General features: G+C 38.8%; 1 protein-coding gene across 3 annotated transcripts in view; it reads right to left on the reverse strand.

Annotated features, from left to right (window-relative positions):
* Positions 1–17,165, reverse strand: part of LOC124552488 (F-box/LRR-repeat protein fbxl-1-like) — a 58,198-nt gene that overhangs the window by 28,245 nt on the left and 12,788 nt on the right. For all 3 annotated transcript variants that reach the window (XR_006967923.1, XR_006967922.1, XM_047126771.1), the window contains exon 4: positions 8,466–8,770. Coding sequence is in view for 1 of the 3 variants with exons in the window: in XM_047126771.1 (XP_046982727.1) it covers positions 8,466–8,770 (305 nt within the window). In the remaining 2 variants the exon portion in view is untranslated. The remainder of the gene's footprint in view (positions 1–8,465; positions 8,771–17,165) is intronic.

Raw genomic sequence — 17,165 nt, forward strand, 5'->3', positions numbered from 1 at the left:
GAAGGAATAGATTTCAAAAATTTATCTCTCACAAACTGCAAAGGGTAGAAGTGCAATTACAATGTCCCTGAACAGAGAAAGGTTAAGATTTGCAGTTTCAAACAGTTATGCACCCAAGGTGAGCACCATATATTACATGACAAACATCAGAAAGGCATCTCCTTTTTCGTCACACACAAATTGGCCATCTCTAGTTATTGAACTCACTGCTTTGACAATTTGACATCTTACACCCTGAAGAGCAGCAGGCATACTTAGGACAAAAACATGGTCTTTCATGGGCCCCCACAGGTAAAAATCACCTGAATGTGACCACCAATGATGAAACTGATCATCTGATCCTCCTTCAATCCAGCATTCAGAAATGGTGTGATTCAGTAATGTCAGATGTTGTTTGAGAAGTAACACATCTTGTACATAGCTGATGTTATGTGAAAATCACTTGGTTGGGGAAACAAGCTGTTTTCTAGACCATGTGGATATGACATTCCTGTGACACGTTTTTGGAAAAAAATATGAGTTGGCCATAAACTTTGTTTTCAGATATTACACAGATGATGATGACAATCTTAGGTGTGTGTCCTTTGTCTGGAGTAATTACAATAGGATTTCACTCACCCAAAATCTAACAGTGTGTCGATTAACTATACCGGAGTCATGGAAAGTGGATTTATCTAAAACAATTATTTGTTTGGAAATGTGTCTTCTTCCAAATCCTCTAGAATAGCAGTACAAAATTTGTAACTTTTGGTGTTGTCATTGGGATACAATGCATGGAATAACAGCAATCTGCATGGTTCACGATGCAGGTGGTGTTTAGGTTCATTTCTTGCAGCTCCTTTTGTAATTCATGTAGATACAAACTATATTTTGATCTGATGTATGACAATGACTCTCACCTCCCCGTATGCAGACACAACTATCAATCCCATTCATAAATGCACATTCCATATTAACAACAGACTGATTTTGCTAACTGTAGCACACAAAACTATTATCCCTGTGATGTTGCCATTTCCCTACAAACAAACTGTGGTGTTGATTGAACTCCTATGTGCACTCTTCAAAACTTCCTACTTTTCTCAGTTTAGGAGTGTCTGAGTTGCATTTCTACCTCCTGCAATTTGTGAGGGGTGAATTCTAGGATTCTGCTCCTTCTTTTTGAATAATCCTGCACTTTGGCATCTTACCAAAAAACACACAACAGGCGTGAGGCTGACTGCTGGGCATTCATTAATGGGCAATACCGAGAAAATGATCTGCACGCTGGGAAATGCTCGTACTAGTACTGGAGAAATTGTGTGAGAACTGGATGTGGCAGCAGCATTTCCTATAATACAACCACTACACTTAACATCCCAACTGACTGCTGCAATTCAGTTGGGGCTTACTCAGCTGACAAAATCCACTAAATTAATACCTTGTTAATTTCAGAATATACTGATTTTGGTGAAATAAATATGTATTTAAGAGTGAATTATTATTCCCTGTCTGAAATCTGTCACACTGTCCTGAATAGTAGCAAAGGACACGAGCCAAAATTACTATTAACATTCTTGCATTTAAAGTATCAATTTTGTAAATAAAAACCACCTTCTCTTGCTGCACCATATTTTATTTCCCCAGATGTATTTCACCTTTTCTACTTTAAGGCATCTTCAAAGGGATCTATAATGATACAGTTTTGTATTGATATGTGTTATTTGTAGATTATAAATCAATCCACTTTTTGTTTTTTATGTGAGTGTGTGAGTGATTACTTACAGTGCTTACCTCCTGGATGTCCAGCATGTGACCAGATGAGGGGAAACACAGATGCCAATCAAAAACGTGAAGAACTGTAAGTAATCATTTATTTTACATAAAAAAACGAGATGTGAACTATTTTATAATCTACAAAAACACATATCAAAACAAAACTGCATCATTCTAGATCCCACTGAAGATGTCTTAAAGTAAAAAAAAAAAAAAGGGTAAAACACATCAGGGAAAATAAAATACAGTGCAGTAAGAAAAGGCAATTTTCTATTTTCAAAATAAATATTTCAGTGCTTGCTGTGGAGGATGGCCACACAAACAAATTTGTTAAAGTAGAGGTATTTATTAATTTTAATCCTTTAGGATCGAGCCCGACTTGTCCTAATTTTGATTCTGGTATCAGTACTGTCACCATTCAGTGTGTACCTACAGCCAGACCTATCCTGCACTGCTGTTTATAGATACTCCAGTTGTTTAACAATGCTCCCCAACTTGTTTCATCCAGTTGTTCCCTGTCTAGCATGTTGTCCCCCCTACCTTCTCGGTCAATGTCTTGTCAACCATCCTCATGAAGTACTTGGCAAATGTCAGTCTTCTCTTTTGTACCGGACTGAAATTGGTTATACACTCTCGTACAGTTTCCGGCTTGATCTGTTGGTCCAAATGTCACTTCATTTTCTTTGTACCACAAATGTCTCTCGAGACCTTTTGTCCCTCGTGCTCTGGCCAAATGCACACTCTCTCACCGTGGTGGGCGTCTCCGTAGTATACGATGCAGAATTTCTCATTGCTGACATACAATGACTCAGTCTGGCTTTCCAGGACAGGTTTTTCTTTTAAACAGCTTGTCTTTGCAACATATCATAGTTTCTGTAGTGTTTGGGACCTGTCTATTAGCACTTGTCGGTTTGTAACTTTCCCGTTACGTTTTCCCAAGGTAACGAAAGCTGTTCACATTCCCCACTACTTGTTCTTCAGCCTTCCAGTTCATCTCTGAATTCGTGATCGTGATCTCTGTCTTACTCTACACTAGCTTCTGTTTGGCTTTTGATGTGACAACAGCAAGAGTTTTCCAGTGCCATTTGTGCACCTTTTTCGTTCTCGTGTAGCAGTGCCATATCGTCAGCAAAGCCTAGGAAGTCTACCGTGGTTTTGTTTTATTTTGTACACAGTTTGAACAGAATCGGTGACAACTCATTTCCGTGATGAAATCCTTTCTTTATTTAAATATTTCCAACACTAAGCTTCACTACTCGACCCTGGCAGTTGTGCCCATTGAGGTGTCCTTAGCACCAAGGGGCATAATGCAATACTTTATTTCTGAAAGCATGTTGGTTTTATTCAGTATTCCAGTACACCACATTATTCTCATTCTTTTGGCAACAAAACCATATTTTTCAACAATCTCCATTCAACCCCAAATAACCCAATAGACCCTACAACAGCATAACCAGCTGAATAAAACACTTCTTCTTTAATTTAGACTAAGACATTTTATCTTTAAGTGACATCTGTACCCACAAATATCTGACAACAAGCAGTACATGCTTGAAACAGGTAGCAGTGTGTTGAATCGGTGGTAGTCAAACTTTTTTACTCGAGATCAAATACTGAAATTGGAAGGGGGTGGCGGGGGTCACCTTGGTCTGCATATGTACCAATCCTATTATAAATTGATAAAATACATAAATTAGTATGTTGTCAGACAGAGTGACTATAGAAAGGGCATGATAAGTTGGCCATCAACTTGCAAGTATAGACTGTTAAAAGTCTGCACCATTTGGAATACTTCGTGTTGACTGTTTTCTGTTAAATGTAAACATTCATGCCTGGAAATGTCACAATTAATAAAATGTTCTGGGCTGTTATGCCATGGTTGAATGGATTTCACCTTAAAACCATTCAACCACAGCATAATAACCCAGAACAGTTTATTATGTGTGTCTGTTCTCTGTTTCAGACTACCACCACCCTCAGGACCCTGAAGCTGTGAGTTTGTAATAGCCTGACAAAGTGTTGTGTTGTCTGTGTGGATGAATTATTGATTGATTATCATATTTTATGGACTATAAGAAACACTTTCTTCTTCAAAAAATTGCCTCCAAAACTCACGTGCGTCTTATACTTGAAATTAATATAAAAATGTCCAATGTTTGATTTAAAATTCCCAGCAATCTTAAAAATGGTCATATATTCAATGCCACAGTAAACCTATCTCTATCTGGCAACACTGGAATATACTGGCAGCAGCAGTGCACCAATGATAGGAACACGAGTTGCGGGGATTCACAAGCTTGCTTACATTGTCTCCCTCCTGCCCCGCTATCACAAACCCAGAACACTGTCTAGCCTATGATGCATCACTGCAGTCTATAGTGCCAGTGAAGATTTGAAAGTGATTTGTGTTATCGGTAACAGTACAATATTTTTCTTGGTAGCTAATCTCGTAATGGAAAAAATACAAGGTATTTGTGTGATGTAGGCTGTAAATTGAAAGTAGTAGCACATGCAGAACAACATGGAAACAGAGCAGCTGAGTGGAACTTTGGCCCTCCACCAACAGAAAAAAACCATTCATGATTGGGGCTACTAAAGGAGAACTGAAAAAAATGAGAAAGACTAAATGTGCAGATAGAGGACTAAATACAAAATGGCCAAAAGTAGAGGGTGACGTACTGAAATAGATTCAAGGACACCATCAAAATGGCATTGGAATTAATACAAAAATGATTCAACAGTCATAAGTGAAACTTGAAAAGACTTTAAGGGTGGAGTTAGTTGGTGCTATAGGTTTATGAAGTGTCATGGACTTAGCATGTGAACCAAAACATAATATTTCAGAAAATGCCACAAGAGTATGAGGAGAAAATATTACCTCTCCATTGCTTTATTATTCAATATCAAAAGAAAACCAGAGTGGAACTAAGTGAAACAGTGAATATGGATGAAACTCCTCAGACATTTTATGTGCCAAGTAACAGAGCTGTTGCAATGAAAGGTGTGGTGTCACCGCCAGACACCACACTTGCTAGGTGGTAGCCTTTAAATCGGCCGCGGTCCATTAGTATACGTCTGACCCGTGTGTCACCACTATCAGTGATTGCAGACCGAGTGCCACCACATGGCAGGTCTAGTCTAGAGAGACTCCCTAGCACTCGCCCCAGTTGTACAGCCGACTTTGCTAGCGATGGTTCACTGTCTATATACGCTCTCATTTGCAGAGACGACAGTTTAGCATAGCCTTCAGCTACGTCATTTGCTACGACCTAGCAAGGCACCATATTCAGTTACTGAATGTATTCTGAACAGATAATATTGTGAATCATGTACTGTCAAGAGCGACATTCATCATTAATGGATTAAAGTTAAGTATCAAACTAATTACGTCCGCTTTCTGAATTCTCATTCCTTGTCATGTTCCAGACCTCACGTCAGTATAGTACTTCCCTCCTCGTGCGTGCATTTCAACCTCCTCTAGTAACACGGTGTTGGCTCTTCTGCCAACACAACAAAAGGGGCTAAAACTAACTATAAGAATAAGTGGACATGAAAAATGCACTAAACTGTTGTCCTTTCACGTTGTGCTGACAGTACTAAACTTAATCCAATGGCCTCCAACAATCATTTTCAAGAGCAAAACAATGACAAAACCTTCTGAAATACTGCCAGGTGGTGGTGTTCACATACATGACAAAGGCTGGATGGACGAGGCTGGTATGAAATTATGGACTACCTGTAACATAGTGCGAGAGAGAAGAAAAGGTGCTTTATCGAAGAAGAGTTCTGTTCTTGTGATAGATCAGTTTAGTACTCATTTGAAAAATTTTGTGAAAAAGAAATGAGACAGGGAAATACAGAGTTTGCTGTTATTCTGGGAGGACTTACTTCATAACTGCAACCTCTCGATGTCTCAATAGAGAAACTATTTAAAGTGTGTATGAGAGAGGAATGGAACAAATGGATGATGAATGAAAGCCAACATGAATTCATGCTGAAGGGAGCTTTAAAATGACCTACAGTCAAACAAATGTGTCAGTGTACAAAACAGTCATGGTCTAGAGTGAGAGAAGACATTATTGTTAAGTAAGTGCTGCATAAGTAATGCTCTCGATGGCAGTGAAGACCATCTAACATATGAAGAGGGCAACAATTATAACGAGGAGGAGGAGGAGGAGGAGGAGGAGGAGGAGGAGGAGGAGGAGTAGAAGTAGAAGTAGAAGTAGAAGAAGAAGAAGAAGAAGAAGAAGAAAGTTCAGGTGATGATTCTCAGGGATTTTAAAGATCAGTTCAGTTTCATAAACTGCAATCTAATAACAAAAATGGCAAAAAATGTTATTTTCTTAAGAAACTGCTTAAAAATTAAGATGCATCTTACAGACTGTAGTGTCCAGAAAATACAGGAATAACATTAATTTTACCCAAATTTAAATGCATTATGCAATAGAAGACACTGTTAAAATATTTACTAAGGTTGTGAATGTCATTTTTCTTGTACTCGTTATGTTGCATTACAACACCCTTAACCTCATGTCATACTCCCTGTTACCAATATGTATTGCATTTGAAGGTGACTGTCTCCGTAATGTGCATTCACAAAACTGTGTTACTGCCAAATGAAATTTATACCTTAGTAGCTGATCAGTATGATGCATGACACACACACACACACACACATCCATGAGTTCTCAACACTAGAAAACAAAATGACAAATGAGAAAACATTCCCCCTACAACACTCTGTAAGCTCGCTTTGGCTATCTGCCCCTGAGATAAGTGACCAGCTTCACTTAGCTTGTGGCCAAATCAAATTCACCAGCCTCAATTAAAATTAAGCACCTCTTAAAATATTATGGTCCTTGTAATTATTTTGTTTTATCACTGATCAGAAAAACTATCTTCTGAAGAAGTGCTTATTTTTTTTTTCTTTTCTCTAGATGTCCATTATTATAAAATATGGCTGACAACTGCAGGCTGGCCAAATACTCAATTTGGGCCACATACAGGGTGCAGTTTAACGATCACTGTGTTAAATTAAACATAAAGTGGAGTAAAAAACTGTAACCGGCAGCAGAAGAAACAAAATAAATAGTTAATAGCAATATTTCTTAAACTTTATGATTTCAAAATGACTTAAGTGGTGTCAAAATGGCCATGTTTTACAGTCTATAAACACACTGCAACACACTATGTGTGTACTACAAATCAAGAAAAGCGAAGGAATGCAAAATTTGTAGATGACGAACAGGTCTAGTACCGACTGTTGCAAAGTACAGAAATGAACTGAGTAAAAGCATTAAACATAATGGCTCAAATAATGGTATGATCATGTAAGATTGGAAGTAATGGTACCAAACATTACTGCAGATGTTTAAAGAGTTACACAATTTTATTAACCTCCAACTTTCTTAAAAGTACCTAAGCAATAATTAGATGTCCACGGTACAGGAAGAGCAGTATTAGTTGTAAATTTTTAATCTGTTTATTGCACATCAGTTTCAGCTACTGTATACCTGTCTTCCGTGCAATTATATCCAAGTCATGGCAACTCATCATAAACAAAATTGTACATGGTACCATCGACATTGCACATGACAAACAATTAGTTTAATTGTTTGTTATCTGTAAGGTCAAGTGGTACCATGCGGGATTTTATTTATGCTGAGTCGTCATGACTTGGATATAATTGCAGTAATTTTAACGTAATTGAACTGTGTCAGTGTGTTGCGTTTTTAACTTAGTGTCCTCCATGTCATAGATTCCACACTAATACGCTTATTGGCTTGTTGCTCAATCAGCCTTACGGTCTTGATATTTATTCATTATGGTGTGAGAATGAGTGAAGAGAGGATGAGAGAGAGCATGGGGGAGGGAGTGGGGTTGGTTATTTAGCTTGCTTGGTCCCCAGTTTTGATCTTCCCATATTTATGTGTTTTGTTTTCACTCACTGTGCTTATTTATGGTTTCTTCTCTTAGTGCACCACTGCACTATTGGTCCCACTGTCCTGTTTTATTTATTTTGACATCTTCCCTTTTCAGGGGTTTGATTTTTTACTACGAGCCTTGGGGGTGTCTTGGTGTGACAGTGTGAACTATTGTCAGTACATTTTAATTCTGATTTTTTTCTGCCTGTTTAAAGGCTTTAAATAGATCTACTAAAATATTTAAAAAATCTCCTTACAAATTCTCACAAAAATTTAATTTTTAAATTTTTTTAAAAAAGATTCATATGCTATTTTGATCATTTGTATTACACGAAATCCTTTACTTCCTATGTAGTTCACTTGAAGATACTGGTTGTGACAAAAAAAAAAAAAAAAAAAAAAAAAATCGCCAATTATAGCTGTCTTGAGGTTCATTTTACTCCATTCACTATGAATTGCCCTGAAGGTAACAACGTATAGCTGAAATCTATCTGCAATAAACAGATTATAAACCTTCATTATCTTAAATCTCATTAATTTGGTTGTGGCGCACACTGTTCCTGATTGAAACAAACCTAAGTAATTAGATGTATTTTCAACTTTTTGTATCCAGTGGGTACCTATGCATACATGAGAATGAAATGTGCTGAATGTCCACCTGTCACAAAAAAAACCTACACAAGATATTATGTAACATGAAAATATTGACTACATATATAGAGGGTATATCAAGTCAACTTGATGAGAATTTAAAACAGTGATATGAGGAGAGGTTACAAGACTCACTTTTTTCCAGCCATTGTCCATTTTATGCGTATGGACTTAAGGGTGTTCCTCTTGGCATTCAGAAAGCACCTCAGATCGTCCATATCGACAACTGTGGATCTCAAGTCGACCTCGGCCAGTTGCGGGCACCCGTCCCCCAAGGGTCGCAGTACGGGAGTGCTTTTTGTGAAGCGTAGGACTACATTCAGCACACGGAGGTGCTGCAGATGAGACACTGCCTCCGAAAATTTCTCCGACTTCAGCAGTTCACTGGGTATTCTCAGCGTGTGTATTCTGGAGCACTTCTCAACCAAATTCTTCAGCACCTGCAACCGGACAACAATTTACCTACTAAACAAGCATTTACAAACAGAGGAATGAGAAACCTCGAGAGGAAAGAAGTGCTTGTAATAGTCATTTAAGCATATGTTTTCTGTCTGTTCTCATGCTTATAACTAGTTTCCCGCAATACGAGTTCCAAAATAGAATTGCAGATGGATCACTGCAGGAAAGAAAGGTAAAGAAGTATTAGTGGTGAATAGACATACAGCCACCTCATCCACAGCCACAAACTGACTACTTGCCATGTAAGAGACAGGCTGGTATTCACTATCAACAGGTTTCAGTCTCATCTGACACAGCTGGTCCAACCACCCGTACATACATCAGAGCAAAATTTTTACTGGGAAAAAAATAATCAGTAATGGAGCAGAATGGAAATATACTTATTTCGGAACGAGGTTTCCACAACGATAGTAATAACTGGAAAATGTGTTTAGCATCTGGGTCATTGAGTATCGAATCTGACGCAACTGGGGTCACCATAGCATATGTCTGTGGTCCCTAGGTGATATACTAAAATGAAGTTTCTAAGTCAATGCAATCAAAAGATCCAGCCACTTATTTTCAATATTTTGATACTTGCAAACTCACTCATCAAAACCTATAGGGTCTTCCCATTTACCTGGAATCGTGACATTTACCAAGAAGCAAGGTTTCACAGTACAAGTATATGGAAAAAACCAAAACTGTTAATTTATAGCTATATCACATGAATAATTTTTTTTTTCCATTATTTGTTATGTGACATCTCTCTGCCCATCTGTCTGTTAAGATGCCTTTTCCTCAGGAATGGATAGAGGTATTAGGCTGAAATTTATGTAACATGCTAAGGTTTATGGATCCTCAGTGATGTAAAAAAAATAAAGATTTTATGTCAATGCAAACAAACGATATGGCCATTCATGTCACATTTGATACTTGCATGCTCACCCCTTGAAACCTATAGGGTTGACTTAGAATCATGAAATTTGGTGAGAAGCAAGGTTTCACAGTGCAAGTAAAGGATGAAAAAACAGAAAAATTTAATTTTTTAATTAAATCACACGAAAAGAAAATTTTTTGTTAAAATTAAAACATTCCGGGAAGTCTTGAAATTCACAGGGTCAGTATCTTTCCAGTATCAATGTCGAGGACAGGCAAATATCCTAATGATCCTCAATCCTTGTGTTGGATCAACGTGTCTTCGTACATAACTATGTTTATACAGAACTCTCAGAATGCGAGTCCTACTCGCAGCTGGCCAGTTTATATTACAATTAGGATTTAGAGCTTGTAACAACTGCAAATAATAAGGAGGTAGTTGGAAGTGTCTCCTTACGTCCGCACACAGAACACACTGGAATTGCTGATTCACGACTAACCTTCCAAACTGATTTCTTATGGCTTGCATGAAAGATTCTCATTCATTCAAGATGTTCTTCAGCCACTCTTGGTCATTCCGTACTCTTCCCTTTGTGCACAGGTATACAAACAAAACTGAGTTGCATTTTCATTTGATGTATTATTTATAACTGTAAGTTGAATGTAACAAATGCTACAAAACATCCATTTTCAAACTACCTGTATTAAATTAATGAAACTTCAAACAAATTTTCTACAGTAAAATATTAGAGCATAAAACATTCACCAACATTCTGATTGATTATTCAAAGATTTGCAACTAATTACTGTCAATAATTGCATGTAATTAGAATTCTATTATTCCCAAAAAGTATTTGTGAAAATGTTGTCTTTGGTGCCACTGAAGATAAATCAGTGTCTTTTACACTTAAAGACATAAATACTATCTTTTAGTAAGTATCCAGACACCCAAACATAATACAGAATTGATGGCTTGATGTCACGTGTGATGGACCCTCGGACCGTCACCACCCTCTTGTAGCCCAACAGTTGATCTATCAACTCTGAAGCAAATTAATAATTTTCATAGCACTTCACACACTGAGATAGAGATACACTGCGGAGAGAGGTAGGAACAGTAAAATTTGAATAAACAGTATTCATTATACACATCTTTTAATCGCCTTTTGTTGTTGAAAGTTGTAGGCTCGTATTCCATTCTGAAATGCACCTTTTTATACTTGTCAAGAGGATGCTCGGCTTCATTTTGTTAAATACATATACTTTCAGTCATTTTACTTCAAAATACAAATTAACATCAACCACCATGCTAACACAACACACACAACTTGTAGTCCATCCTCGCACTTCAAACTTGTACTACTGACTGCCCAAAGACAAAGATATACCTCTAATAACATACAGAAAAGAAAATACTATCACATATCGGTCTAGTCCATTACATTTCGGGCATACAGCTGCACAAATAAAAATTCTACCACTGATATTTTAGCCATGTATCGTCTTGCCATCCTCAGAGTAAGTCTCGCAAAGAGTTGAAAATGGACATACATTACATGATCAAAAGTATCTGGACACCGCCCCAAAAAAAGACTTTCCATATTAGGTGCACTGTGTTGCCACCTACTGCCAGGTACTCCATATCAGCAACCTCAGTAATCATTAGACATCGTGAGAGAGCAGAATGGGGTGCTCCTTGGAACTCACAGACTTTGAATGTGGTCAGGTGATTGGGTGTGACTTGTATTAGTCTGTTCGTGAGATTTCCACACTCCTAAACATCCCTAGGTCCACTGTTTCTGATATGATAGTGAAGTGGAAACGTGAAGGGACACATACAGCACTATAGTGTGCAGGCCGACCTCGTCTGTTGACTGACAGAGACCGCCGACAGTTGAAGAGGGTCATAATGTGTAATAGGCATACATCTATCCAGACAATCACACAGGAATTCCAAACTGCATCAGGATCCACTGCAAGTACTGTGACAGTTAGACAGGAGGTGCGAAAAATTGGATTTCCAGGTGCTCACAAGCCACACATCACACCGGTAAATGCCAAACGACACCTCACTTGGTGTAAGGAGCATAAACATTGGACAATTGAACAGTGGAAAAACATTGTGAGGAGTGATGAATTGCGGTACACATTGTGGTGCTCCGACAACAGGATGCTGCCAGCATGTGTAGTGCCAACAACATAATTCAGAAGTGGTGGTGTTATGGTGTGGTCGTGTTTTTCATGGAGGGGGCTTGCACCCCTTGTTTTGCATGGCACTATTACAGCACAGGCCTACAATGATGTTTTAAGCACCTTCTTGCTTCCCACTGTTGAAGAGCAATTCGGGGATGGCATTTGCATCTTTCAATGTGATAGAGCACCTGCTCGTGATGCACGGTCTGTGGCGGTGTGGTTACACGACAGTAACATCCCTGTAATGGACTGGCCTGCACAGAGTCCTTACCTGAATCATATAGAATACCTTTGGAATGTTTTGGAACGCCGACTTCGTGCCAGGCCTCACTGGCCGATATCGATACCTCAGTGCACCACTCCATGAAGACTGGGCTGTCATTCCCCAAGAAACCTTCCAGCACCTGACTGAATGTATGCCTGTAAGAGTGGAAGCTGTCACCATAGCTTAGGGTAGGCCAACACCATACCGAATTCCTGCATGTGTCCAGATACTTTTGATCACATAGTGTACATCGATATATTTGTGCAAAATCGTCCTTGAAACTTACAATTGGAAAATGAAGTATAAATAATTGTTTATCATTACTTTTGAAAAATATAAGTCCATGATCATCATCATAATTACATTAAGTGTCTATTAATGCAGATGCTTATAAATTTTTATATAACTATATGGTAGTGGATTTCTGGGTTTTGAGTTTTCAACTTGGGAATCAGCCATTTCATACGATCACAGCTCGGTTAGTACATTTATTTCACCATAACCAGTCATGTTACAGCCCGCCAGCATAAAAAGAGGTGCTGAGTATTGTGCTGTCAGTAGAGAAAAAGTAACAGCAGAACGGGTCAATCGGGAGAACTCGTTAACTTCAAATGTGGGCTGGTCATTGGATGTCACCTGAGTAACAAATCCATCAGCGAAATTCTGACCCTTCTAAAGCTGCCCGAGTCGACAGTCGGCAGGGCAATTTGTGAAGTTAAAATGCGAAGGAACAACTGCAGCTGAACTCTCATCCTGACAGATGGGGATTATCGAGCATCGTGGACGGTGGTCATAAATAATTGTACAAAATCAGTGGAAGCGATCACTTGAGTTACAAAGTGCTACCAGTAGTCCAGCTAGGACAGTGACTGTGCATAGGGCAGAAAGAATGGGGCACACTGACGGAGCAGCTCCTCATCATCAATGTAACCTTCTAAAACACCACTAATTTTGCACCATACATTAAGTCTTTCATTCGCGTTAATCTTCCTTCTGTTCTTTGTATACAAAGAGAAATGTTTGTCTGTAGTTACTACACAAGTACCATAACTCTTGTTTGGAATAACACCAATAGAAAATGTACGGTAGCTAATAATATCTCTCTCATTATAGCTCTCAAGTCCTCCAAGTGCTGAATCACCTCCTCGTAATAGAGCAATTGTAAGCCAACAATTACCACTGACAACCTCTGTAGTAGTGCAAGAAAAATTAATCTTACACCCTACAAAAGTAATAGGTCCTCCAAACAGTTGCTGTTGTACAGGCTGATTAGGTTTAAAATCAAATGTATCTACATTTTTGTAAATCGGTAGTCTCGGTCTTCTTGAATATCTTCTTCTTCGGTATGGCATGGCTGTCTGTACTGTGCGGCTGCCTCGAGTCGACTGACGTGCAGCTGCCTCAGTAGCAGTGACGTAGCTACTGATAAGATGGGCGCGGCAGGAAGTTGCGGCTCTGATAACTGCAATGGCGGCACCGGAAACGAGCAATAACTGCAGATCGCGCATAGTTAAAACTAGAGCACGATCCTCCAGCTCTGGCGGCAGCCAGGCGAAGCTCGTTCAAGGTCACCCGCCTTACGTAGCTGCAGCGGCTGAGTGATGTGCAGCTCAAAGTTCTTGTACTACTGATACTTTATATGGTCTTAGCCCAAGCAGCCTAGCACCTCATTGTACAGAGGTACACAATATTTGTGTTTGCTGTGAAAGACTTCTAATCAACTTTTCAAGAGAACTTTCCAGGCAGTATGCCATGCCATCAAGACAAGCTTCTGTGAGCACTGTTCGTCATCATTTATGCTTCTTGTCTTGAACATTTCCCGATTCACAAAATTTGTTCACTTATTTCTGAACTGTATTATGACTCAGAACTCTAACACCTGGAAACTTCGGTTCAGACAGTCTCTGAACAGTACAACCAGACTCTGTATGCACGTACAAATTGTAAATAAACATTTGTTGCAGACATGAATAATTTGCTCTTGCCATTGTTGCATTTGAAAACTTCACTGTTACACTTGTGATACCTGTTTCTCTGCTCAAATGACACAGGCTGACAAGGCGCCAATGTCTGTACGGCCTTCACGCTAAAACCCCCCAAAAAAATTGGGGGCGGGGCATAGTGTGGTCCCGTGCAACCTATCCGACCGGCAGGCATGGCTTTCGAGGCTGGCCTGCAATATTCCAGGCAAGCGGTCATCAGATAAATGGAACACCCTGTATATTTTCGAGCATAAAGATATATTCTAAATCTCTTGCAAGAGTTGCTGTGAACAAGTATAAGTGAGATCACAGTTGGCACAAATAAAAGTAGTTTGATTATGGATGTTACAGAAAGTGAGGGATCTGATGTCACAGGGGCAGAAATTTTATATAAATAGGCTGAGGGCAGACAATATACCTGGAGGTGGTCCAACCTCAAGTGCAATAAGCCTTACTGTTAGCTTGTCTGATGCTACAAAGCAGAACTACAAACAATTGCACAGGAACTGACTGTGGTTGTTGCAGAAAAGTTTTTATTCTAACTGGTGACAATAACTAGTCTTAGATGTGGTTAGACCAGATGAACCAAAATTACGCTGCTGTGCTGTATCACATCTTAAAACAGCACTGGTAAGCAGGGCTATGTTCACTACCTTATCACATATATTCTCAGTGTCGTGGTAGAAAATAGCTGATGACATTATGGTTCCAACTGAGTAGGTAAATGCAATAGTAGTGGAGAATCTTATCTTGAATGGCGGTTTGCAGTATCTTAAATATTGTGGTGTTTAGAATGTCATCCAAAATTTTGCTGATCACTTTCTGTGAAAATTATTTTGAGCAATTAGTTAATCAGCCAACTCGAAAAGTAAATGGTTATGAAAACACAGATGACTTCTTAGCAACAAATAATACAAGTATCAAAACAGACATATGGATTAGTGAACACAGGGTTGTCATAGTGAGATTGAATGCTGCAATTCCCAAATCCTCCAAAAATAAATGAAAAACATACCTATTCAAAAAATCAGATAAAGATTCCCTTTATGTCTTCCTGAGAGACAATCTCCACTCCTTCCAAAATTAACAATTTAACTGTAGACCAGATGTGACTTGAATTCAAAGAAATAGCATCAACAGCAACTGAGAGATAAACAAACAAACAATGGAGCTGATTGGAACACAAAACAGGTCAGAATACTGTTGCAGAAACAACGACAAAAGCATGCCAAATTTAAATGAATTAAAAATCCCCAAGACTGGTGATCTTTTACAGAAGCTCGAAATTTAGTGTGGTCTTCAATGTGAGGTGCTTATAACAGTTCCCACACCACAACTCTGCCTCCAAAAATGATGACAGTGCTGCTGAAGCAGAGTTACTAAATTCATGCTTCCAAAATTCTTTTACCAAAGAAGAGAGAGTAAATATTCCAGAATTCAAATCATGATGATGATGATGATGATGATGATGATGATGATGATGATGATGATTATTGGTTTGTGGGGTGCTCAACTGTGCAGTCATCAGCGCCCATACAAAGGTCCAATTTTTCTCACAGTCTAGTTTTTTACACAGTCCAATCTAGCCACTGTCACAAATGATGATGATGATGATGATGATGATGATGATGATGATGACAACACAAACACCCAGCCCCTGGGCAGAGAAAATCCCTAACCCAGCTGGGAACCGAACCTGTGATCCAAAGGCAGCAACGCTAGCCATTAGACCACGAGCTGTGGACTCAAATCAAGAACAGCTGCCAACATGAGTACCTTAGAAGTAGTGTCCTCAGAGTAGTGAAGCAACTTAAATCACTTAATAAAAGCAAGTCTTCTGACCCAGGCACTATACTAACTAGGTTCCTTTCAGAGTATACTGATGTTATAGCTCCATACTTAACAATTTTATACAGCAGCTCGTTCGATGAAAGATCCATATTCAAAGACTCGAAAGCTGCACAGGTCACACCAATATTCAAGAAAGGCAATAGGAATAATCCACTACATTACATGCCTGTATCATTAAAACCGATATGCAGCTGGATTTTGGAGCATATCTTGTGTCTGAACATTATGAATTACCATGAAAGAAACAGCCTACTGACACATAGTAAACACGGATTTTCTAAACATCACTCTTGTGATACACAACTCTCTTTAATCATAAGACGTAATGAGTCCTATTGTCAAGGGATTTCAAATTGGTTTCATATTTCTAGATTTCCAGAATGCTTTTGACTCTGCACCTCGCAAGCAGCTTGTAATCAAATTGCATGCTTTTGGAAGCATTCAGTAACTCTGCTTTAGCAGCACTGTCATCAATTTTGGAGGCAGAGTTTTGGTGTGGAAACTATTATAAGCATCTCACATTGAAGACCACACTAAATTTCGAGCTTCTGTAAAAGATCACCAGTCTTGGGGATTGTCTCAGTTCTGTGATTTCCTATCAGAGAGGTCTCAGTTCAAAGTGACTGACAAAGTCATTGAGTTAAACAGAAGTGATTCCTGGCATTCCCCAAGGAAGTGTTATAAGACCTTTGCTGTTTGTTATCTATATAAATGATTTAGGAGACATTCTGAGCAGTCATCTTAGGTTGTTCACAGATGATGCTGTCTTGTAAAGTCATCAGAAGACTAAAATCAATTTCAAAACAATTTACATAAGATATCTTTACAGTGTGAAAATTGGCAATTGAGCCTAAATAATGAAAAGTGTGAGGTCATCCAACATGAGTGCTGAAAGGAGTCCATTAAACTTTGTTTCCACAATTAATCAATAAAACCTAAAGCCTGTAAAGTCAACTAAATACCTAGGAAATACAATTATAAACAACTTAAACTGGAAAGAACACACAGAAAATATTGGGCGAAGATGAACCAAAGACTGCATTTTATTAGCAGAATGCTTAAAAGATGCAACAGATCTACTAAAGAGATTGCCTACACTACGCCTGTCTGTCCTTTTGGAGTACTGCTGCGTGGTGTGGGATCCTTACCAGGTAGATTAACAGGGTACATCGAGAAAGTTCAAAAAAAGGGCAGCACATTTTATATTGTTGAGAGACAGAAGAAGAG

The sequence above is a fragment of the Schistocerca americana genome, chromosome 10 (genome assembly GCF_021461395.2).
Source record: "Schistocerca americana isolate TAMUIC-IGC-003095 chromosome 10, iqSchAmer2.1, whole genome shotgun sequence".
Taxonomy (NCBI): domain Eukaryota; kingdom Metazoa; phylum Arthropoda; class Insecta; order Orthoptera; family Acrididae; genus Schistocerca; species Schistocerca americana.